Source organism: Neodiprion lecontei, chromosome 5, assembly GCF_021901455.1.
Source record: "Neodiprion lecontei isolate iyNeoLeco1 chromosome 5, iyNeoLeco1.1, whole genome shotgun sequence".
NCBI classification, from domain to species: domain Eukaryota; kingdom Metazoa; phylum Arthropoda; class Insecta; order Hymenoptera; family Diprionidae; genus Neodiprion; species Neodiprion lecontei.
In genome coordinates this window covers 31,273,889-31,299,430 of record NC_060264.1, presented here as the reverse complement: position 1 = coordinate 31,299,430, position 25,542 = coordinate 31,273,889, and the positions used below count along the sequence as shown (strand labels likewise).

At 36.9% G+C, this 25,542-nt stretch overlaps 1 protein-coding gene across 15 annotated transcripts in view; it reads right to left on the bottom strand.

Annotated features, from left to right (window-relative positions):
- Positions 1–25,302, bottom strand: part of LOC107226829 (twitchin) — a 76,786-nt gene extending 51,484 nt beyond the window's left edge. For 9 of the 15 annotated variants that reach the window (XM_046741271.1, XM_046741275.1, XM_046741276.1 and 6 more), the window contains exons 1-28: positions 24,813–25,302; positions 18,618–18,700; positions 18,127–18,452; positions 17,420–17,441; positions 14,397–14,559; positions 14,159–14,300; positions 11,874–12,009; positions 11,147–11,350; positions 10,292–10,593; positions 8,790–9,007; positions 7,454–7,859; positions 7,192–7,364; positions 6,926–7,099; positions 6,765–6,844; positions 6,177–6,342; positions 5,667–5,828; positions 5,226–5,339; positions 4,995–5,048; positions 4,437–4,451; positions 3,336–3,392; positions 3,201–3,248; positions 2,982–3,095; positions 2,823–2,879; positions 2,648–2,698; positions 2,488–2,556; positions 1,477–1,842; positions 841–888; positions 595–636 (exon numbers count right to left, since the gene is read on the bottom strand). In XM_046741271.1, the coding sequence (XP_046597227.1) occupies positions 595–636; positions 841–888; positions 1,477–1,842; positions 2,488–2,556; positions 2,648–2,698; positions 2,823–2,879; positions 2,982–3,095; positions 3,201–3,248; positions 3,336–3,392; positions 4,437–4,451; positions 4,995–5,048; positions 5,226–5,339; positions 5,667–5,828; positions 6,177–6,342; positions 6,765–6,844; positions 6,926–7,099; positions 7,192–7,364; positions 7,454–7,859; positions 8,790–9,007; positions 10,292–10,593; positions 11,147–11,350; positions 11,874–12,009; positions 14,159–14,300; positions 14,397–14,559; positions 17,420–17,441; positions 18,127–18,439 (3,696 nt within the window). In that variant the 5' untranslated portion in view covers positions 18,440–18,452; positions 18,618–18,700; positions 24,813–25,302. Of the gene's footprint in view, positions 1–594; positions 637–840; positions 889–1,476; positions 1,843–2,487; positions 2,557–2,647; positions 2,699–2,822; positions 2,880–2,981; positions 3,096–3,200; positions 3,249–3,335; positions 3,393–4,436; positions 4,452–4,994; positions 5,049–5,225; positions 5,340–5,666; positions 5,829–6,176; positions 6,343–6,764; positions 6,845–6,925; positions 7,100–7,191; positions 7,365–7,453; positions 7,860–8,789; positions 9,014–10,291; positions 10,594–11,146; positions 11,351–11,873; positions 12,010–14,158; positions 14,301–14,396; positions 14,560–17,419; positions 17,442–17,734; positions 17,757–18,126; positions 18,453–18,617; positions 18,701–24,812 lie in introns of those variants that run through there. The other 6 variants (XM_046741283.1, XM_046741282.1, XM_046741284.1 and 3 more) reach the window with 3 other exon arrangements.
- Positions 25,303–25,542: the final 240 nt, after the last annotated feature.

The window sequence follows — 25,542 nt, the reverse complement described above, 5'->3', positions numbered from 1 at the left end:
AGAGAAAAAGTCTCGTTTCTGTACTGCGCGCATGCGCTGTCGCAAATAAATCTGACATTACGCGACCCTAACCTCAATATCGTGCTTCGCGAAAAAACGTGTAACATACTCTTGTTATGTGAAGAATTACGTGCAACAAGGAGGCAACGTTCTTATCGGGCTGAGCTTACCTACGACTCATATTGCAGACTTGCACTCGACCTGAAAAGACCGAGTTTACCTCCTTATTGCACAATATACTATTTTGCAATCCGTCGTGATCTCAATTTTTGTCTTTCTCTCTTGTGTCTCTCAGTTTTATAAACTTATGCATAGAATATAAAACACGGTGAAAATCGTTAAAAAAAAAACATACTTTAAGGATGTATGGGACGTACAGTCAGAACAAAAATGTATTGAAACATAAACATGACTAGTTGTAAATAAAGGTTTAAAAAATGTAACTAAGCTTCGCAAAGTTAAATATATGATCAAAATGAAAGTAAAAAACATTCGGTACGAAGAGAAAATAAACCGATAAGAACATATTTCGCAATTTTTCTGTAATATAACACAGAACGAGCGTGAGACGAATGGAAAAAACAGAAAGCTTACCTTCAACTCGACCTTGTTCAGCCCCTTCTTCTGTTCTTCGAGCTGTAACCAAAAAGAACAAAGTCATTTTTCGTCAAATCTTCAAGTTTTTTTGGCCCAAAAAATCGAAAAAATACCAAAGCTAAACGCTTATTTGATCTTTCGCAAAATTTAGATCGATTTTGAAATCCCCTATAATGGATTGTTTGATAAGGATCAATTTTGCAAATTAAAAATGTTTTTGTTAAAATGAAGCTGTATAGTTACCGTCGCGGTTTTTTGCAGGCCCAATTTCTTTGCATCCTGCTCGGTTTTCTGCAGACAGAGAAATCTCGATTATTATCTAATATTACTTGCATATATCTAATATTATTTGATAATGCAGAAGTTGTGAAAAAATATGTGTCAAGTGTGAGTGTTGAATAGTGTAATGATAACAATGTGCCGAGAGTTATTTGTTCGTGGACGAAGATTGCCAGATTAGGGTACAAAGAATATGGATATAGAAATGTGAAGATGTGACGAAACTCAAGAAAGAAATAATGAAAAGCGAAAAGTAAGCGGTAGCTTTATTGTAGTAATGTTTCGTTTTTCTGATTCAATTTTTGAGGATAATAAATCGTCGCAATGAAAAGCGTGGAGAATGATACGGTTATTGTGATTCAGCAAAACAGTATTTTAAGAAAATTGAAGAAGTAAAAAAGGGGGGTGAAAAGAAAATGAGGAAACCCAAAACAAAGAGCCAATTTCAATGACCGAGTGACGTCGAAATAAAGATAAGGAAATGAGAGATGCGAAAATATATGCGAGTTAAAAAAAGAAGAAGATTAAAAAAATAAAAAGAAAATATCGAAATTTCGGAAAGGTACAAATTTCGTTGTACGCTTTACACCGTCTCTCTACCTTTTCATCGGGTGTAACACCCAGAGTTGTTTTTGGCTTGGGTTCATCGGCAGGTTTCGGTACTGACTCGACCTTAAGTTCAGCTTTGGGCTCAATTTTGGGTTCGGCTTTAACGCCGAGAGTTGATTTCGGCTTTTCCTCAACCTTGGGTTCAACTTTAACACCGAGAGTTGATTTCGGCTTTTCTGCATCTTTGGGGACGGTTTTTGGCCCGGCTTCTGCCTTAGGCTCAACCTTAGGCTCAACCTTAGGCTCAACCTTAGGATCAACCTTGGGTTCAAGTTTAGTAGCAGGGGTTGTTTTTGGTTTAACTTCTTCTTTGGGCGCGGGTTTTGCCTCGTCGACTTTTTTCTTAGGCTCCTCGACCTAAGGATATGTGAGTATGACTGTATGGTGTAGTGTGTTGTTGAGTGTGCTCTGTGTTTGTTACAACACGTATTAAATCGACAAGAATCGGTGAAACTTAACAGGCTCAGCGACCGACTGCGCATGCGCAAAGCAATGCAATTCTATTCGTCAGCGAGGTCGCACCGCCACTATATTTTCGTATGCAAGGCAGTGGTGCCAACTTAACTCGAAACGAAGCGTGAGACGTCAAACTATCCCGCGTCAAGTGGTGAGTTGAAATTATTTTGTTGTGACAACTCGTAGCGGTTATCACTCATCAGACAGTTGAAAATAAAAGTTCACCAAGTTTTTCCGAATCACTACATCAACCACTTAAGATATGGTTAGCCTGAAAAAAATTCACATCGCCTGCATAACCTCCGTAAGCCAAGTTTGATAGCTGAACCTTAAGGTGGCTAACCTGCATGAAAGCCCGAAAAAACTCGCGCATGCGCAGTCGAACCTTTTCCTATTAATACGAAGGTGTTCATAGTTGATTATGAATTTGCATTAAAGAAATATTTCTTCAAATTTCATATACTTCGAAGCCATATCCTAATTTCAAACTAAGAATCGTGGTGTTTATTTTGTTAAATTTTTTGTTCTCAAAAAGATAAAACTCACCTTTACGCCAATCGTCTTTTTGTCTACCGTAGACGAACGACGGCTCTCGGATTTCGTTTCCTCTTCAACCTGATCAATACCCAAACGGTTAAATTCAGTAACAGTCCTTTAACTTGATTAACGATTCTTTTTCTTTCACGTATAATGTTGCGTAACATACCTTTTGTGTAGAGAAACGACGTTCCGGTGTCTTGCTGCCATCTCTTGTAATCTGTAATGAGGAAAAAAAATTACACATCGACGAAAACACGAGTTTGATTTAAAAGCAGAAATTAAAAAAATAAGGCTAGAAATTGCGTGTACTCTTCGATTTAAGAATTTAAACAGTTCCTTACCTCTTCTTCGGTCGTAACAAGAGAACTTCGACGACTTTCTGTGCGAAGTTCTTCGACCTGATGAAAATTTCACGAATATAATATGCATGAGAATTAATAAAATTAACATAAATCAGTGAATTGAATTAATTTAACAAATTGAATTTATCAGTTGATTACCCTGCTGATTGACTGCTTCCTGGTTCCAGTAGTTTTTTCCAATTTTGGTGTAGCCTCACGTGAAGTGTCCTTTGATTCGTCCACAGGTTCTTTTTTCTTCACGACCTTCTTTACCTGTGCATTAAAAGAAAAAAAAACAGAATTAAGTATGTTTATTTTCTTTTTCTGTAAAGTCGTCAGTTTTATTTTTCCATCCTTGAATCCGTATGTATAATTTACCTTGGTAGGTTCTTTCTTCTCCTCTGTGGTCTTTTCATCAACCTTTTTCTGAAAATATCAATCCAAATTTTACCATGTGTCATTTTTTTTTTGCACAAAAGATGAAAAAAATGATTTGGATTTTTCCTCGCTTACCTTGACGACCTTTTTCTCTTCGATCTTCTCAACGTTGTTAACTTCAGGCTCGTCTTTCTGTGTAAATAATTTTGTTGCGTCACAATTATCAAATACATTTTGGAATCAACGTAAGATACAACGATACTCAAAGAAGCTTTAACAAACGCGTTCTAGACCGTCTTTGAATATTGTTGTATTCGCGATGTTACCTGTTATGATTTACAGTAAACCAGTAAAAAAAAAAAACCAGTAAACAAACGAAAAAGAACGCACACAATTAAACATGCAGAAACAAAAACACCGTATGACGAAACAAATTTACAGAGATGACGCAACACGCAAATTATATAAAAGACATAATAAAAACAAACGATACAATTACGTGACAATTCATTCCACTTTGTTCAAACTCTGACACTTTACAATTATCTTAGAAGTAACATTCAAACAATCGTTTATCTAACCGAATGAAATACGAAATTGAACGATGAAAGATACAAGAATAAGACAAAAGGAAAACAAAGGATGTATAAAATATTTCATAGATTTTGGGGGATCCAGCTTCGTTGGGAAACGATTTTTTCATTATAGAAAATTGTGTTTAATGTAACTGGTATTGGTATGTGTTTGTGCAAATAATGTATATCGTCATCGGTGTGCCAAAACGAAAACTGAAATCTAAGCATATTTAAGAAATAATAAATATTAATATCGGCTTATATAATGTAAATTGCAGCTGCAGATGATTAGAAAAGCCTGTAAAGCTGAGAAAGGAAAGAAGTATGATATACATGTTAATGATACATATAGCAGCTAATGCCCAGTGTGATCGGAAATATGAAAAAGCGAAAGCGACGCTTTGTTTTTTATTACACATTGCGATTCAGGAGTTTGGTTTGTTTTGACGTTAAAAGAATATTCCCAGATATCTTCATTAAATTGATGTAATGGAGAGATTATATTATTTGCTCAAAAACCAATGACCAAATTCGATTATGGAATTTCTGCATCTAGAGTTCTTTGAACGTCAATTCTACTAAGCGTATCTGCAAATCTGAAAACAATCAACGGAAAAGAAGAGAATGGAGAACTGGAATAATAGAATAATTGAAAACTCACCCTAATTTCGATTTTCTGTAACAGAAAGAGAGAAAATATAAATTATCAAACGATCGAAAAGGAATGGGTAATTTAATTTTAAATACGAGCAGTTGCGTATAATAAATGCGAATATTATGAGAAAAGGCAAGCAGGCTCAGAATTCTACATCTTTCTGCTATACTTTGTCATTCTGTATTGGTTTCTTTTCCTCGTTTACCAAAATATCGATAAGCTCGTACATTTGTAGCAAGCGAATTGACTGTCCTAAAAATTTCTTCTTAAAAAAATTACGTCAAGCAATATGAGGAAGTAACATTTTCATAAAATACAAGATAATCATGGATAGTGTTAATAAATCATAGTTAAAACGGACAGGAAGAGAGATGGAGAGAAAATAAATTTTCTTCCACAGTAAAGAACTTCGATTTTTGTGTAAATATTTGTTTGCGTGTGTGTGTAGGTGTAGTTTTGTGCCAAAGTGCAAAAAAAATTATTACAAGTACGAATAAAGAAAATGTTGGAAAAACTTGCAAAAGCGATAATTCAAAAACGAATGATACCGTGTATCGCATTTACCTTCTTCAAAATCGGTTTGTCAATACCGTTTGCTTTCGTGTCAGCGGGTATATCCTTGAAAAAATAAAAATGTACAATGTATATTGTGTTGTTGAAAATGTGATTTTTCCTAATTTTCAGCAAAAAGGAGAGCGATAAAAAAATCTCCTCTTATGTTGGATGAAAAAAAAAAAAAAAATAAAAAATAACGTGTACTTGTGTATGTCGATGTATATTGTTAATTGCGTGTACCTCAACCTGAGTTACTGGCTCTGACGATGAGTCTGCGTCTTCGACGACAGGCTCTGCGACACTCGATTCTACCAAGCTAACGGAACGCTCTTCTTCGTCGGAGCTTTCCTCCAGCTTTATATCCATGACACAAAAATTATTATTCACAAACGGACAACGAAATTAGTCGGGTGAAACAAAAATTGCTCCGGATTCCTGATTAATATTACAAGTATAAGGAATCGTATGCGTAATTTTGAACAATGATTGAAGCGGTATTCACATTTAGTAGCGAAATTAGGAGGTATTTAAACGAGTAAAAAAGGACACGCATGCATTGAAAAGCGGGGGACAAATGCTTGTAGTTCGTTTCTCGAATGATTTTTTGGAATTTTTTGGGAAAATATGTTTTTGTACAGACTCAATAAAAATTGACTTCGTGTTTTGCAGTTTGTGTATTACCTTCTTTTCCTCCTTCTTCTCTTCCTTCTTCTCTTCCTTCTTTTCTACCTTCTTCTCTTCCTTCTTTTCTACCTTCTCTTCTTCTTCCTTCTTCTTTTTCTTTTCGACCTTCTCTTCCTCCTTCTCCTCCTCTTCTTCCTCCTTCTTCTTTTCCTCCTTCTTCTACGATGTGTTGCCGAGCGTGTGTGTGTGTGTGTGTGTTTGATTATCACATCGTAACGAAAAAGGAGGAAAGAAAAATCTCATTTATACGTGCAACATATCGGGGCAAATTGCGATCGACGAATTCAAGATGACGCGACAATTTAGAGGGTAAATTCGATGTTTCCATGATTAAAACATACGATTAACAATTCAGAACGTTCGAAAGGGGAACAGAGGGCGATTCTTTGAAACAGGGGGATGCACAGAATAATAATACTCAAATGATTTGGGGGGCGGGAGAGTTTTGGAGTTTTGCTTGGCGTTTCCTATTTTCACTTTAGATCACTGAATCCTCAACGAACTCACCTTAATTATAAGCTCGGCTGACGATTCGTCCTTGCCGAATTCATTGGTAACGACGAGTTTGTAGGAGCCTGAATAGTCGGTTGTAACGGAATTTATTGTCAACTTGATGTCCGTACCGTTAAAAGACATCTTGATGTCCCTCGACGATTTCACGATAGTAGAATTCCTGTGTGAGAGGGGATGTGCATAACATTTGAGAAAAAGAGAATGAAGAAATTGATGATCGATTTTATAAGGAATATTTCACAATTTTTCTGAAGAAACGATAATGATATAGATGTATGTAAAATAAATGTATTCTTTTGATTTTGAATTTTGCCGCGCTCCGTGCGAGTAGAGTTGGAACCGCATTAAACGGCAGGAGAACTACGTGCACAATTAGCTATATCATGTGTGATATAGCTAATTGTGCATAGAAATTGAATAATAAACATTGGGAAAAGGAATTGACAATTTAAACAAAAACTCAAATGTTCTCCTGCCATGTAAGGCGGTTCCTACTTTACTCGCACGGAGCGCGGCAAAATTCAAAATTATATAAATACATTATCTTTACATGTGTATGAGATATAATTTAGGATCACTCACTTTGTCCACACAACATTGATTTTCCTGTCCTCTTTGGCGAGTCGAGCAATAAATTCGATGGTCCTGCCTTCTTCGGCAGTCTGTGAAAAACAAAAACGGGTTAAGCGGTACGAAACAAAGTTAAAAAAGAAAAGAAACAGCGGTTAAACAGCGTCTCTTACAATGGATTTGAGACCAGAAGCGAGCTTTGGTTTGTCACCCTCCTCGGCCGGGATCTCGGTGATTTCAACAACCTGAGAAGTGGCCTCGCCCTTCTCATTCCTAGCGACAAGCTTGTACGTTCCCTTGTCAATCGTTGATACCTGTTCGATTTCCAACTTGACGGCGAATTCTCCCTGAAAATGTAAATCAGAGGATATGAATAATTCCAAGAACTGAATAATATCGAAAAACAAGCTACCGGAGTGTGTTTTTTGCGTTGGTATACCTCTTTGACTTTCTCGACGTGAACAGTATGCCGGGAATCTTCCTTCACTGCCTTCGATTCTTTGAACCATGTGCAGTCCGGTGCAAATTTGGACAGTACTTGACATTCTACAATGACGGTCTTCTTCTTGACGATCTTGATCACTTTCGGCTTCTCCTTTATCACCGGTATTACTGTAATTCGAGAACAGCGTTAGCGTCACCTTCCCTCAACCAACTCTGTAAATAACGGATGAATAAGATGAACAAAAATGTGCGATTACTTTCGACGTTCAGCGTCAAATTGGCGTTCAGTTCTCCGAGGGTATTTCTGATGTTGCATTTATAGAGTCCCGAGTCGTCGGCGCCAGGGTCGTTAAGTTCAAGTTTAATGTAGTAAACATCCTCCTTCTCCTTGGTTATACTGATGGATATTTTCGACGATTCCTTGACGACTTTGCCGGCGTGGGTCCAAACGATATCCGGCTTCGGATCAGCCTTGACTCGGAAGTCCATGATGACCAATTTTCCTTGATTCTGGGACTGGATTCGCGGCTTGTCGACGAAGGTCGGACCGTCGCCCTCCGGTTCCGGCTCAGCCTCTATGTTCAAATTCAGGTTCGCGTTGCTCTCGCCATATTCGTTTTTGACGTGGCACCTGTACGTGCCTCCGTCCGGACCCGATGGATCCTAAAATTTCGAAATGGAATCGGTTATGGAATCCGATTATTAAGCTTCGTTAAGGGTTTACATACACCTGGGTAGGTCAAAAAAATCGATTTTTGAAAAATGGTGCTCATTCGCGAGCACTATCCTTTTGAGTGTCTATGAAATTTCATAAAGAAGTTCGAAGTAATGGCGAAGTTATGGCGTTTTGTAACCGACCAGCTGAGCAACGACTAACGGTTGGCACGACAAAGACATCAAAAGAAGAAAGAACGAGATTGACACGGTAGAAAAAAAAAATATAATAGAAGCATCGACATCTCAGGAAGAGTCATCATATGACCCTGAAATCGACGATTTCATGTAAGTTTGAAATAAACCAGTTACTTCAGCGTAAACTGTACGCAAAACTTCAAACGCGTTCTTCTCGAAATAGTGTTTTCAAAATCGGTACCAGAAATATCTCCGCGACTACTGGACCGATCGGGATCAAGTTTAGCACGATTATGTTTCACACGATAATCTAGTACTTGTCGACCCATTTTTTTCGATACCTGGCATAGTTTTTCTTTTCATCACAAGTACTGAACAATTTTGAGGCAAAAAATCGCCTGTTCTATTTCAGAGACTGCCGTGATCCGCAACAATTTGATTTTTGAATTCCAGCTCGGTAAGTACTACTTTCATTTATCTACTTTAAGAAGCACACATTTTTTTTGTAAGATGCAAAATAGCGGAGACACGTCCGGTACCGCAAACTCTCAAACTTTTTTACCGTTTGATATTTTTCAACCAAATTTTCACACAATATATATAAAATGTCATACTTTAAAATATATGCAATGGTTGTTCAATAAAATTCAGTTTTATACACGAAGAAAATTCTTAAACATAACTCTAGTTTTAGCCGTCCAGGGTGTATGTAACCCTTTAAATGCTCGGCGAAGGTCGTACCTTAATTTCGAGTGTTAGTTCGTACACGTCTTCCTCGACGCCGGAACTTCTGATTGTGATCTTCGACGACTCCTTGACGACGGTTGTGCCCCGGAACCAGGTGACGTCCGGTTTCGGCTTCGCTTTACACTTGCACTTCATCGTTATCAGAGTGCCACTTTCGTTTGGAATGATACGCGGCTTCTCGATGAAAGAAGGCGCGAATCCTGCTCCATCATCTGCACCTTTCAAATATTAACCATTAAACATACAGCCTGGATTACTTCGCTACGAGGTAACGGTTGAAACTTGACATTCACTCAAGGAAGTCACGAATTTAACTTTTGGAAATCAAATTGCTAATCAATGGTAGCCGAATTACTTAAATCTGCTTTGAAATAACGAAATGATGATCTCGAATCAATCGAAATACGTGAAATCACTTAAAATCAACGATTCTAACGTTTATGAGAATAACTTTGTCCATGGTCCACACTTGTTTTATCAAAGTATTCTCTCCCTGCGTAGTCACGCTGTTTTTGGTGTTCTTTTAATCTTTGAGATGAAGTTTTTCTTAATTTTCAGACAAGCGTTTAACATGTATAATAACAATGAATGGTACAGGATATGTATATTATGATAATAATTGCAGCACACAAAGCAGCGACAAACAGGGACTCATCACGACGTGTTAAAAACGTTAGGCTGAACCTACCTTGATTTATAATCATCATTTCAAACAACAATGTACAAAACCTTTTCAACGTCTTTTATGTTTAACATGATATGTGATTGGTTTTTTTTTCGAACGATTATGAAAACCAGAATCAGTCTTTACACCTAAAGATTCTCTTGAAAGGACCTGCTCGACTTTCGCAGCCGTCTAGTTCATACGCACAGCCAACTTTATAAAAATGTTACTAGAATGGGCGACTGTCAACTTTCTAACACAACACGACACTAAGTGATTTTGTTGATCTATTCCGTTAGCTCCGACTAATGAAATCTCTCAGTGTCGATATATGTCAGAAAATTGATGTAGAAGAAAAGCGCTCCGTAATATGCGAGAGGTTATGGTTAACTGTCACTCATCGACCGGTCGATTCTAGGGAATTTTGTCTTTCTGAGTTGAAGTTCGCTTCAGACGGCGAGCATGGACGTCAACCAATCAAAATTAAGCAGGTCCTTTCAAGAAAACCTCGCAGTACAATAGAAATGAAATTGGGAAGATCATTTGCATAAGACGTGCGAAGGAAAGCAGATATTTCCCCGAACTCGACTCGATATTACGTAATATTTTTTGTTTTTTTCACCATACGTGAAAGTACGAGGATAGATAATATACGTATCAGTGTACATTACATCGGCGATAATATACGTATATCGTACATTATATATAAAGTTGAATAATAATAAGGTGAAGATGGGTATAAATACTTTTGTGCGTGTGTTGTCTTTTTGTTTGTTTGTTTGTTTCTTTTCCGACCTCGGTCTTTTTAAAACGGCTTATCGTCACAACTTGCCTTGGAAGTTGAGGGAGATGTTGGCGTTACTTTCGCCGTAGCTGTTGAAGGCGTTGCACCGATAATTTCCGCCGTCAGCTTTGGTCGGATTCGATATTTCCAACGTTAATAGATATGTGTCCTTGCTTGTTGACTTTCTCAGCATCTTGACTCGCGGACTGTCCGTTATTGCTTTTGTCCCTTGGTACCAGGTGATGTCTGGCACCGGATGTGCCTCCAATATACATTCCATTATCAGTACTTCGCCGTCTTGACGTATCGTTGGCTTTTTTGGAAATCGGGGCGGTTTTCCGTCGGGTATTCTAGTCGAGGGGGAGGGGGAGGATTAATCAGTATAATCAATTCCTATGACTGACTTATTACTTTTACTTCGATACGTTTCGTTTTTCCTTTTAACTTTGCGTCAAGATATAATTATGCGCTCGTGATATTTCATTGCTCGACGATTAACAACTGCTGTTAATCGAATATATTTACAGAAAATACCGCGTTTATTATCGATAAATGGAAAAGACAGAAGTTCGTGTTACTTGTTTTATCTATATTGAAGTAACTGTTACACAGATTGAAAAAATTGACTCATTAAACGAAAATCGTTTTAATTTATAGAACTCTTGTTGATAAATAGTCGTTGTCTTTTTCTTTTTTTTTTACTAATCAGACATACTAATTCGACAATTTGCCAAAATCGGCAACGCCGCACGAATCGGTATTCCAATAATTTACTCAAACCTGATTTCTAGCCATGTCTTTGATTTACTCTCTAATACCAACGTCGAAAAATTGATGGCTAGGTAATCGCGAAGCAATGAAATAAGACAAGCAGATTGACATTAGTGTTGTAATGTGGCATACTTCGGTTTATCGCCTCCCTCAAAGTTGAGATTTATCGTAGCAACGCCGTTCCCGTGTTTGTTCTTGGCGATAGCTTTGTATTCACCACTGTCGGCCTTAGCAACGCTGGTGATTTGCAGCCTGGCTAAATGGTAGAGCTTCTGATCAAGTTCGAGGGAAGTTGTGAACCTCCCGCCGTCTTTTATTTCGTCGTTGCCGTGATACCTGTTGCCACACATTATCATGTAGATATTCACTCGTCTGACATCCCATCACCGTCACATTTCAAATTTCAATTTATTCACTGTCTGCTTTTTTGTTTTTCTTTTTTTATCTTTTTTTCTTTCAAATATCGCATGCTTGTACAATGTGTATAAAAAAAGAAAAATCGATCGCGCCTGCTTATTGCGAAGTAAGGAAGAAAGAAAAAAGAAACAAATTGTAAGGAAAAACAAAAAAAAAAAAATCGAATGTCACACGCGCTTTAACACCGGCGTATGTTTTTTTTGTTTTTTGTTTTTTTTTTTTTTATTCAATTTTATTATAATATTCTGTATCTTGATTTCTTTTGCGATTGAATTTGCATGTATATACGGTGTTGAAATTATTATGTATGTGCGGTTGAAAATTGAGAATTTGAAACTCCGTTGTCAGGCATGCACGTCTCATTATTATATACGTGTAATACTTTTCGCGCGTAGGTAAATCCTCAATGAAGATTAGGGGCATGCTTTTGTTAAGTCCTTACCATTTGACAGTCGGTTTCGGATCGCCGACTAATCGACATTCGAAAGTAATAGTGTTGCCATCGTCTGACTGTCTGATCACAGGCCTCTCGGTGAAGGTTGGCTTGATTCCGTCGTCTGGGACGGGCGCCTCGTCGCCTACATTCACATAAACGTAATAACGTGCCTCAGTTCAGCCCTCTTCCATTCGCGAATTCATTTTTTTTTTATACCAGCCGGGATTATTTATTATTGAATTTTTTTTAAATTAGTGTGATATTTTTTTTTTTCTTTTTCTTTTTTTACCCACGTTTTTCTTTCTCGCCGAATCAATTACGAACGCGTTACAAATAATACAATATACACAACGTCGTAATTGCACAACTCGTTATGTTTTATAACTGTTTTTTTTTTTTTGTTTTTTATAGTTTTTACTTTCGATTTTTCCTCCTTTCAACTATATCTTAAATTAATCGCAGTTCCTGTATATCCATATCAATGAATTATACAGTCATTTACATCGCAACATATCATGGAACACAATTCCATTATTTGAATAATACATATATGTATATTTTTTCCACCCTCGACACACCGCGTTTTGTAATTATCAATAGTCGTTGTATTAATTACAATATTATCACATACACATACGTGCGTGAACGTGTTTTCGGTGTTTTTTGTTCCGTTGTTTGTTTGCTCGTTTGTTTGTTTACTTTCTTAAAGTTTTTGTGATCTGCCATCCTTTCTTCTTTTTTTTTTTTTTCGTTCTCGATTTTTCTTTTTTTCTCTTTCTCAGTATCTTGTCTAATACTTTTACAGGTGAATTCAGCGACATTTTTATAAAACAACTACGTCACAATTATTGCCAAACACTAAATGAGTTAAGAATATTACGCTACATGTGTATATAATTATAAAATAATAATTAAAACCCTGGCTCTAGATCTGGTTAGTGATCCATGAAATGTTGTGTGTTCGTGTGCATGTGTATATACATGTATATATATATATATATATGTATAATATTATATGACAAGTAATGTGAAGGAGACATTGCGTTAATTGTTAGATTGAAAAAATAACTATCAATGTATGTACACGCAATTGTCTATAATAAAATTACAATTTCGTTTCGTTTTTTTTTTGTTTGTTTTTTTTTCATTTGCACGAAAAGAATATGTGCATATATGCACAAAATATTATTCAACAGTCACTTTGCTGTGTATATCGAATCGATACCTATAACTCGTTGATACACAGTATTGTTAATCACTTGTTAATAATATCGCCAATTCTTTAGTCACATATACGGATATGATTTTGATCAAACGCTTCGTTTTTTCGTGTAGGTGCATACATGTAGATAATGTTGTTTAAAATTTTTAGAAAAATTATTTTTGTTATTATAATGATTATTATCATCATTGTCGTTATAATTACTATTATTATTATTATTATTATTATTATTATTATTATTATTATTATTATTATTATTATTATTATTACACAGCAGCGACAGCGTAAGCGAAAACAAACTATGTTACGATAATACGTTAATTCAAATTCATTAGATTCATAAAAATCCGTTTATCCGTTATACAGGGTGTTCTCCCCTTTTTACTGTTTGAATAAATTCGTAAACGTGATTATAATTTTAGCGCTCGAGATGTGATCCGAATCTTTGTTTTTATCTTTTCATTATTGAAGAAAACAAAAACTCACCTAAAGCGTAATTTTCACGAATTTATAATCAAAGAAAGATTAAAAATTTTACGCATGTTTAATCAAGTAATTGGCAAAATCAAAATACGCTACTTATGCTCTTCGTTAAACAGTGCATTTTTGTGTCTACATTTCGCTATTTTTTTTTTTTTTTTGTTCCCATCACAATGTAGTCTAATAAATTTTTCTATTCGTATAAGTTATTTTTTTAATCCACGGGTTGATAAGACAACTTCTTATTTTCTCTTTTATAATGATAAATAATTTTTTTTATGTATTAGATAATGAGTTATGATCATCCTATTTTATTATCCTACCTTGAATTAATTATTAAGACGTATTAAATAAATCATCGAATTTACAGTGGAGAATGTATTTATTTGTATTCAACGAACAGCTCGAAACTTTTTTGCACGTCTGAAGTCTAATTGTAAATTAAGTTAAATGCAAACTGTAAATTTCCACTGTACACCGATGTGCGAATGATATTAAAAAAAAATCTTTCTCTTTTTTTCAAATGAAAAGTAAAGAAAAGAACCTAAAATACTACGGGTCGGGAAAAAAAGATCTGTTCAATACTTACTGTCGAAATTGAGTGAAATCGTGGCGTTGGACTCGCCGAGTTCGTTCTTTGCATTGACTTTGTATTTTCCAGCATCCTCAACAGTCACGTTCTTGATTTCTAACGTTGCAAAGTACGAGTGGCCGTCCTTGTCCACCGTTAACTGAAAATCGAAACGAAACGGTAAGTAAGGATAGAGAATAATCGTTTCAAAACCACGTAAAAGTTATAAAAAAAAAAAAAACATGATAATTCTTACTTTGTGGCGCGGGGATTCCTGGACCAAATTTCCGTTGTGAGACCAGGTTACTTTGGGGGTCGGATCCGCGGTTATACGACATTCGAATAGTAATCGTTTTCCATCCTCTTCTTGTCTGATCGCCGGCTTTTTCGCGAAGGTTGGAGCAATGCCGTCGATTTGTCTGTACACGACAATAACGTATTCATAGTTTTCATCATCTGTCATGTATATAATTTGACTCACAAACAGACAAGAACACACGACAAAAATTAGCGTTTTTATACCTGTATCATTAACCCTCGGCGAGCCAACATGGACGATATCGTCCACCCTTACTTTATCATTTATCGGTGTCCGAGGAACTTTTCATTGTTTAACAACTTCTACTAATCAACTAGTTAAAAATTTTGTAATGAAGACTATTAGAATATCAAGTAGTCACCCGAAACTGATTACCCGAATATTTTGGAAATTTTTGATAATCCTCAAGTGGGAGAAAAAGAGTCCAGAACGAAATCGTCCATATTGGCCGACAACGTCATTAAAAAATCACATGGTCGGCGGAGGGCTAAAACCGCTACGAAAGCAAAGACATAATTTCAAATGTAAGATTAACTGTACCAAGGATGTACAATAACGTACATACAAATAAATTCTTAATTCCGCGTCTATGGATCAAATTACGTTGTGAAATAGCAGACAGATTTAACGGCGTTGGCTATCTGAGCCGCCATCTTGAATTTCGACTCTGAAATACGAGGACTTCTGCGAATGTTCAAAACGATCTCACAGCCCCGATATTCGCTCTAGTCACATCAACTTGAACGCAAAAGCTTCATTACTTCTCGGAGAACGCAAACCGGCTTCACTTGAAGTAAATCGATACTCAAAAGCTATCAAAACATTCGCTTATACACGAAAAGTCATCCGCTTTTTGGCTACTAATTTTTGCCCAATACGAATTATTGTAGAATTTTGAAACTGTAGCTCGGATAGCCATCGACGCCGTTACCGAAAAAGCGATTATTTAACAACACGTCGTTCGATTTCAACGAGAATTTACGATCGCAGAAGCAAATACAGTATCTTCGATTATGGTCGGAAAAATAATTTTCATATGTTCTGTGATCAGATCATCGAGCGATCAATTCTTGGTACAATCCCAAAACTTCGATTTCGACGTAGCCGATCAGCTGAAATCATCGTTACGATTCTATACTTATTATTTACCATTCGACAGATATAATTTCGGTAATAGACTACATCGTGTGATACATTCGGGAAAAAAAAAAATTGTAACGCGATCGTGTCGAATGTGACCGTTTGTTGAACGATCTCGCCTATATGCCCTCTCTCATGTATGGCATCGTACCAAAATATTTGATATTGTTAGACCCGCTCTGCGAAATTAGTACATCGTGATGATGAGCATAACGGTTAAAAATAAAATTCGAATGCTGCAACAATTACAATGTACGCTAATAATAAATGTATTCCGAAAATTTCTCCGAAATACCATTCGAAATGACGAAAAATTGAATTGAATGTTTTTTTTTTCCACGTTGAATAACAGCCGATTTTATGGTGCACACCGAAAATCAACAAATTTTCGAACAAATCGTTGCGTGCAGATGCGACTCTCTGCAATTCAGTTCCCTATGTGTATAAATCTATTTAATATGCACGCAATTGAGTAGAATAAAACACACGGCGAAAACGAGAGCTAGGAATCCAACCGGCATGAATGTAAAATAATCGACACTAATGATTAAAGAGATCTGGGTTGTTCTTTTGAACCTAGATAGCCCGGCGTCCAAAGCCAAACAGTACAACGGCCATCAAACGGAGATGCGGAGCAATGTTCGAGATTCCGATATACTATGTTTAGAGAAGTAGGTTAGGGCAGCTGTTGGGCTGATGTCGGCTTTCTTTTTCGTCGGGCGTACCTGACCAGCGCGTAGCAACGCGTTAAATTATGCTCTCTACTTCAGTTTTAAGCATGATTTAGCATATTGAAAGAAAAGAATTCACTTTGTCCCGCATCTTTTCTCTGCTCTCTTAGAAGTTAGGTCGTCTACCTTATAAGTTAGACCGTCCAACGCGTCATACCCGTTTTCGTTAGCCGGGGAATCCCCGGTCCGACGTTCAACCGCGATACCGTGAAGAGCGTCTGCGATCACATTGCAAGTGACGAAACGAATTTGGATCAACCTGTTTCGCCGAATCGCGGCTTGCTGCCAGTTCTTAGATGAAACTTTGCAATATTTCGACAATTTCTCAGAAAACATTGACGCTAAGTACAAACTTTTGAAACGCTGTTACTCCGCCTGCTTATTATTGATAACGTAAAACACTCACGAGCAGAACGATGAAAACAGGTGTTATTTGAGGTTGGTAATTTATTAGTGTTAATAAACAACAATTTTGAACGTCAAACGCGTTACGTAGTTAGTCCGTAACTTTTGATTGTATTATTCAGACGATGCACGGTGCTTGATTAGCGAAAGCTTCAAAGGCAAACTTATTATCATGGAGGTACTTGGATGTGGAAATCATATACCAAATAATAAAAATAAATTCAATAATAAAACTCAAATGGATGGGTGGTTTTTCATGTTCCGGACAATATTGGAAATAAGGATTAAGAGAAATAAAAAGCGGCTGGAGAGTGATTTGATTCTGACTGATGATTATTCGGAAGGCTGCTTTTATATACATATCTACATCATATATTAATACTGAATTGAAGATTTTTCGTTAGTGATTATTTTATGGATAAATATATGAAAAATTTTATAGAAGAGAGTTTAGTGAAAATTGCCTTTCTTATTTTATGTATGTATAATTTTTTTTATGTCATTGTAAACGTTATTCGATTAATTGCAATGTAACAATACTATAAAGTAAAATTATTTGCATGTGAATTTATATAAATAAATAAAAATATATATATATATATGTACACGGTACGATTATTACATGTGACGAATACGAGAACGGCAATAAACAAAAACAGTTTAAACCGGAAATCACAAACTCACCGCGCCTTTTCTTGCTCGGCCGCTAAAATCATAAATGGAAAATAATATAAAATATAGAAAAGGTGGTTGGTGATGGTGGTGAAACGCAATTAAACGATAATGTGCGGGGTAAATAAATAAACAATATGATAAAATGATGAAGATAAATGGAAAATTTGAAAAACAATAACAGATGGCGTCGGAAGAAGTTAGTTTTCCTTGCAAGGTGTACACGAATAAAATCGAAGCAAGAGCCTTCAGGAGCAACATTCAATTCACTGTTGGATTTTTTCTTCAATTTTTTTCAACTCATTTTAATCTACCAATGCGACTTACTTCTCCCTAGGCTCATCGACAGCTGTAAAACATACAATGCGAGTTATTAATCGAACTAAATACCCGCCATCGTGTCAAATCTATATGTATCCGATCAATTTTACATGATCGGAATTCAAATATAAACGAGAAACGGATCAACAACAGTCGCCACCTTTTTCTTTCCTTGTGATAAGCTTCGCCAAGAATTCCACTTTCATTATAAAATTATATCGATGAAAGAAACTTTTCGTTGTAAAAGCTTGATAATTTCACCCCACGAATAAATCGAATAATCTATAAACTTCTCGTCTTCGGAGTAATATTTTTTTTTTTTTTAATTCGATTTATGAAATGATATTACGAACATTTTTTTTTTTTCTTCAACAATATTTTTTCAACGCCAAACTTACGGCTGAAGTTGAGATTGATGGACGCGGCGACTTCTCCCATCTTGTTCTTCGCCTTGACCTTGTAAAGTCCGGCATCGGTCTCTATTACGTCGTCAAGCTCGAGTACAACGAGGAACTTGTTAGTCCCGATACTTTGTATCTTGAAATTCGTCCTAGCGTCCTCGTTCAGCTGTGTCTCTCCGCGAAACCATGATATTTCAGGATTTGGGGAACTCAACAGCTGACACTCGAATATCAACCTGTTACCCTCGTCCTCCTGTCGCAATTGCGGCTTCTGCGTAAAGCTGGGGGCAAAATCTTCGGCGACCCCCATCGTGCTGGGGTGCCTGTACACATCAATTTCATCAATGTTACAAAAAGTCCGGTCCTTGTCACGATAAAAAATATCTCAATGGCCTTTGTCATTTTTTTTTTTTTTTACCGTTTCACCCATTGGATTCACTGATTAGATGAAAAAAAAATCCCCTTCAAATGATCATTTTTATACTCACGCCTAACTCCTGTTCCTGCCTTCGCTAATTACAGTCAGCCGGCACCATCTACCTTATTTAATTTCGCACCGATCGATATACACCTAAAACGAAGATAAGAAAAGTTATGAGTAAGACGAAGGGACGACAAATATTATCAACAATTTCCATACCGCATTCCATTGTAATTTGACTGACGTTTGAAGCCTGAACATTTCGAATTTGAATCACATTTGTTAAAATTATACATTTGGCTCTATAATGTCTGCTCTATTTTTTGCATCGAAAAACAACGTGACAGCAACGATTATTTCGAACCATTTCGAACAGATGACATCATGTTTTCTATTTATTCAAACGATTTCGAGAAATTTTATCCGGTAATCATACATTATTTATAACTTTTCCCGTGATTCACACAGCAAATTAAAACAGTTTTTACTTTCTTCACTTCGGCATTGAATTTGTTAATACCGTTCTCTCTTCAAAACTACACTAACGCAAAGTGCTTCGAGATTCATTTCCTTCATTCCCGAATATCAAGATTTCGACAATTTTCAAAGTTTCTAAAATTCATTGTCAAATATCGGTTCGACAAGAAGAAGAGCCCGAAAATAAATATGAGTGCACTTTACGAATCGATACAATGATCTGATAAAATCTAGCTCGAATCCGAGATGTTCAGGGTCAGACGTTGGTCCAGTTGGCGTGGAATGCCCCACATATTTGATCCAATTTTCAAACTAGGTGCGTGGATTTAAAACGATGATTAACCGTAACAGCTGGGCTCGAGAACTGAGCAGTCTATTATTTGCAAATTAGGTAGAAAATACCACCCGAATGCCATTTGATCTGCGATCTCGCATGATCAGGGCAAAAAGAATTCTCTAATAAATAATAATAAATAGTTAATTGGTTGGTGAGAGGTTGCTAAATAGCGTTGTTAACGACTGTACCGCGTCAGGTCAAACATCGTTATTTCGCAACTGCAGTATTACACGTGTATAATTAACGTCACACGAACGTCTGAAGATCGGGGTAATTAATGCCCGCCCAATTAAACCGAGCAATGTTTTACGCCGTATTGCCAAAACCGTCCTACGCTTCAACATTTAACACCGATGTATCCAACTCGCTCAGTGACGCTAAATTTTAAATGACCGGAAATTTATCAGGGATGATAAATTATCACCCACGGGATTTAATGAACTTTGAGTCATTTGTTTCCTCGTTCCACCCGCTTTCAACCTCTCGTGATTTCAAGAGCATAATAAAGTTGATCCCTACAGATTAACTTAGATGTTCCAGACCCGGTTTACAAGCGGTGAAAAAAATGAACGTCAATGACGACCGGAATGAGCCGATGGCCGCCATGATTCTATCCATGGCCCACCTCACGACTTTAGGATCTGCGTTCAGTCGACGAGGACTTAATTTAACAAACCTTTATGCTGTTAACGTTTCTTTCGCGTATGCACGATAGAAAAATGTCGGTAATTTATACTTTTGAGAAGGCAAACGAACGTGATTTGCAATGAAAGTGTCCTCGACTCTCTGACGTCGCAGCGTCACGTACGCAACATTGCATCATAATACGCTGAAATAACGTTAATTATCACTCGAGTTGGTTATTTCTTTCTTCACTCAAGTCGATACTTTGTTTTTTATTTCATTCGATCTCACTCACTAGCCGGCTATTTATTTACCGCACGTTTACTCAAGTATAATAATACACTGTCGGATAATTTTATACCCCAGATTTAATTTACGTCACTAATACTCGTCCGAGGTAATAAATTAGAGATCGAAATACATATAATCCCGCGACACGGAGTCATATAGTGTTAAAAAATTATAGCAGAATAAATATGTATGCGTATACGTAAAAATAAAATGAAATCCAAAGCCGTGTCACGTGAGATGGTGGATTACGCAAGGAGATCTATTTCCATCCATACTTCGCGCAGAATTCTTCCAGTTGTACAACGCGTCGAGGTTCCCCGCGTGCCTATGAATAATCTCGAAAAACGTTAAACCCCCGTTTCCATTACCAGTTTCTCATATATACGCAATACGAACGGTAAGGCGGAGTATCGAATCGGAATTACGCAAAATACGAAACGTTGCAGACTGCAGTTCGCTAGAATTTCCCCGAGTCTATGACTGAATTAGAACGTCGATGCCCTCTTTCTCACTCTGCAGACCGTGCAGCGAGCTATTCACCGGATACTTACGCTACTTTGACGTATAATCGAGCAGCTGCTGCCGGCGCTTGCGTCTCGATTTGCACGAAACCGGGAAGAAGCAGAAATCCCCGGATAATGAAAATCGGTAGAGATGAGACCGAGCAAAGAATGTACGTAACGGGAGTTTTCCGTGAAACTCACCACTTGACGCCGACAGATAGGCAACCCAAGGGCCAGCTTGCATATATGTAGCTATACAAAATGTATATTCGGTTGCCTATCTGCCGGCGTTTGACGGTGAGTTTCACAGAAAACTCCAGATACAAGCGATGGAAATTCGTTATTTCCAGCTGATCACAAAAGTCCTCGACTTTGACAGCAATCGCCACGAAGATTGTAAATTTGGCTAGATACTTGGCCGAACAGTACCTGACGATAAAAATTTCATCTATAACGCGCTAATCGCGTTTCGAGTAAACAAATGTGTTATCTATACGCGTTTATTTCGACCTAGAAGTTATAATTACAACATGAATGATGCATTTAGAAACTGTCTTCGTTCTCTGTTACTCATACGACTGGTTATTATTAGATACTGAGTCAAAGAAATCAGGAGCTTGCTAAATGTAATCTATATCTGCCCTGATGTAAGCTTCTGCAACGTTAAAAGCGCTTTCGCTACCATCCGCTTGTTTTAAACAGTTGAGAATCTCTTTTTCGTCGTGTCAAAGTAACGCGATTGGACCAACAAAGGAAACCGGAAATCGAATCGCATTCCTCGCCCATTCATCTCGTCACTTTCCCAACAACAAAGAGTCCTTTGAACGTCTTGAATCTGTGAAGCTCAAATTCCACCCAACCTCCGAAACTGAAATTTGTGCAATATATTTTTCTCGAATAATTTCCCGATGATTCGAGGTTCGGAGAAGTTTCTGTCTTGTAAAAGAGAAGAAAACAATCTGAAATTATCTTTAACGAAGATATCTTTTTCAAGTACAGATCGAGTGCGTTCTCCAAAACTAGATTTCGAAGGTCGATTGATCGTGGTCAGAATGCAACGACGAATAGTGTCCGCTATTTATGCCAGAGGTTTCTTCTTCGAAATGAAGGGAAAAAAAAATAAATTGTTGGGTCATTTTTAGAGAATGCCAAAGCCTGCGAAACCAAAGGCCGACTTGTACTCCGGCATCTCGAGGTATTTCATAAGTTTGTGTAAGAAGGGGATTTTTTTCTGGTTTTCGGTTTGATCGGGCGGTTAATTTGGTTGAAAACTCGTGGAACGCCGGGTATTTTTACACCTCGAGAATTTAGCTGTTTCGGTGTAGTTATCGGGGCGGGGCTAAGACATCGACTGCCACCTACGCCACTTCGGGGCCATCGCGAGACGGAATCACGAAATAACTTTGGGGAGTATGGCGATATCCGTCCAACAAAGCGCAGAATCCAGTTCAGAGTGCTACTTCGCTTTACCTCCACTCTCTTCTTCCTCCTCACGTTACGCTCTCTAAAAATAATCCCAACATCGAGCCTAGATACCTAGACCAGTCTACGAATAGTTTTTCACTGGCTATCTGTCGATCGCGGACTCCGACTGCTTATCCTTATTCTCATTTCACCCCGTTTTATATTCACTCCCGTACCAATTTTTCTTTTATTTTCCTACTTTTTTCTTCTTGTTCGACCATAGAAAATTCGAAAATTATACACGGTATAACGATAATTGAGAACTATTACAGCTTCGATTACGACGATCGTGACAATTACAATTATCCCATCTCACGTGAAAATATTTTATCTTCAATTTTTAACTCCGAATTAAACATAACGCGCGTAATTCTCGTTAAAATTCTTTTTTTTTCTGTATTCGTTACTATTATTAGACAGAGTTTTAGATTGCGTAAGTTGTCGCAACGGGTTGAAGAAAACTTGATATTCGTTTCAATTTTTGGTATCGTATATATGTAATTTAAAATGTGATTCACTTCACGGGGATCGATCACTTTTTACGTGCGTTGATTTATGTTATTTCAAGTAAATTGAACGAATAAGAAGAATTAATCGCGTTTCCGTTTCACTGCGGGCGATTTTTTTTTTCTTTCATTTCATATTTCAAATAAATATAATCGTTTAAATTTTCATCACCATGCCGTATTTTAAGCAAGCTGTAATAATTTTTCCGAATTATATTTTTGGTCACTTTTATAAACGAGATTTGCGCATACGTATTTCATTCAAATTTTCAACTTTTATACTTCCTTCGACAACTCGCTCATATCTATGTATATAGATGATACAGCGATCCTATTCAATTTCGAAACGATCCGCGCACTGATCGTGAAATATTAGGTACAGCTGTATCGTCATCTCGAATATTTTTCGTAACATGAATCACCAAACACTTGATACCATCATTTGCAGCCAAGGACGTGAGGAGAATCATCCTTTTTTTAAGTTTAAAATCCGGACACCATTTTTTTTTTGTTCTTTAATAGTTGCTATACTTCAGTTTAAGTATTTTTAAATTTTCTCGTTGCTATTTTTATCCTTAGCTTCCGTTCACTGAGATTGCGGTAAATATTCGACGAGAACAAAAAAAAAAAAAACCTACGCTACCCAAACGCAGAAACGATAATCGTAATAATTTCAGCATCGATAATCTAGCTACGGCTAACGAATTGTTAAATCGGTGCTGTGACGAGTTTTTTGTTTCCTCATATCTTGCAATGACAGAGCGTTGGAAGATTGGAAAGACAGAGAGAAGTACCGAATCGAAAGAAAGTCGAGTACCGTAACCGTAGTCAATGGTCAAGGTCGGATGAGGTGATGCGAAAGACGATGGAAAAAAAAAAATAATTAAAAAATGAGAGCCAAGCATTCTACTCTTCTCGAATTTTACATTTCTCCGAAGAATAATTTCATTACGAACTGATATATGAAATCGCGTATATTATCGTCGCGCAAAACGTTAACAAACTGACCTATAAATAATATCTTGTAATACCGAGATGTTTTCGAAATACGCGGATATTCTATGAAATAAAATTAACACTAGCGCAAAGTAGGTAGATATAATAGACTGCTGCTCTAGCTGCGCATACTTAACTAGATAGACATTACGTATTATACCAGGTATATCCACGCACTGACAATCAACATAAGTATGTGCGCGCGCGTGTGTGTGCGTGTGTGTGTGTGTAAAATTTTCTCGTCTTTTCGGTAAAGTGCACAGCGATTTCGAGGAGAAAGATCTCTAGATTCTACCGAGCCTCTTGACCACGACTGTAACTGATTCGAAGCACAGAGTTTCAACATACTTCGGATATAATAAGTGAGACATTAACGTGTGAACATTTTACACACTCAAACACATACACAAACGATCCATTTCTGTATAGATATATAATGATTAATCCACTGTTCGCAAAGAAGAAAAAGAAGAAGAAGAAGAAGAAGAAGAAGAAGAAGAAGAAGAAGAAGAAGAAACAAATGGAAGACTAGAGAAAAGATCTACGTTACGAATGCTCGAAGTACGATACATGATTGTCAACGATTTTAAATCAGCATCGTTACAACTTACTTGGAAATTTTTTTTTAATTATAATCTTCTTTTAGCAGTTCGTGCTTCACAGCTATAACAATAGTAGAAAAATCGTAGAGTATAAAAGGAAAACTAAGATCTCGGAGTTTAGAATTGAAACTGACAAGTGCCGGTAAAACGTACGATTTTTTTTTCTTCCAATTCTTCCTGTTATTCTTTTTCGTGAAGTGCGGCTGCTCGTTCAATTCGAAATTAGATCAATTATTTTGTTGCCATTCTTGTTTTTTTTTTTTTCTTTTACTTCTTCTTCCCCTTTATTCTTGTTTTCGATATTACAAAAACGACGATACGTATGTATACACATAAATGTTACACAGCATAATATCAACCGTACAAAGAGTAACGAGGAAGAAGAAGCAGGAATGAAACGAAAAAAAAAAATGAATAAATAAATAAAAAAAAAAAAACGTAATTAATTTACAAAGCACCCACCACAAGTAAAATTCTCCAAAATTTGTTTTTCCTTATCCTTTGTTTCTATCTCTTTCTTTTCTTCCTTTCTTAATGCGCCGATATCGTCGCGGTATAAACGAGATTTACAGCACTTTTACAATGTACGAATTACTGTTTAAGAAATACGGATAAAACTGCGATATAAAATATGTGTGTATAATACAACGTACAAACACGTCCGGGCTTTCGAACAATTCGCGCAAACGATAATTTCTCGACGTTGTTGTTATTTTTTTTTTTCTTTTCCCCCTTTTTCTTTATATTGTTTCAGACCTGGTTTTTTGTTTTTTCCTTTCCTTTCTATCCGTCTCTTTTCTTTTCTTTTTTTGCGTTTTTTTTTTTTTTGCCTATTCCCCCTTTAACCTCTTCGCAATATTACAACGTGTGCGCGTATTTTGGATCGTCGTATAATGTCGTTCGCCTCGTTTGAATTGCCCGTCGTCCCAGTCGCTGGGGCCCCGCGCACGAACTAACCAAACTAAATCTATTTCTTGACGGTCGGTTCTCGGCCGCCAACCGCCCTCGCCCAAACCAATCCCCTCCTTTTCTCCACCTTTCATTCCGCATCCCCTCTACTTCGATATATAGACGCATGTGTGTGGGTATTCCGCCTAACTCGATGTCGCACAATTTTCACTACATGTGTTCTTCCCCTGTCTAACTATACGTGTACCTAACTACACTGTCTAACTGTACGTATACCTAACTA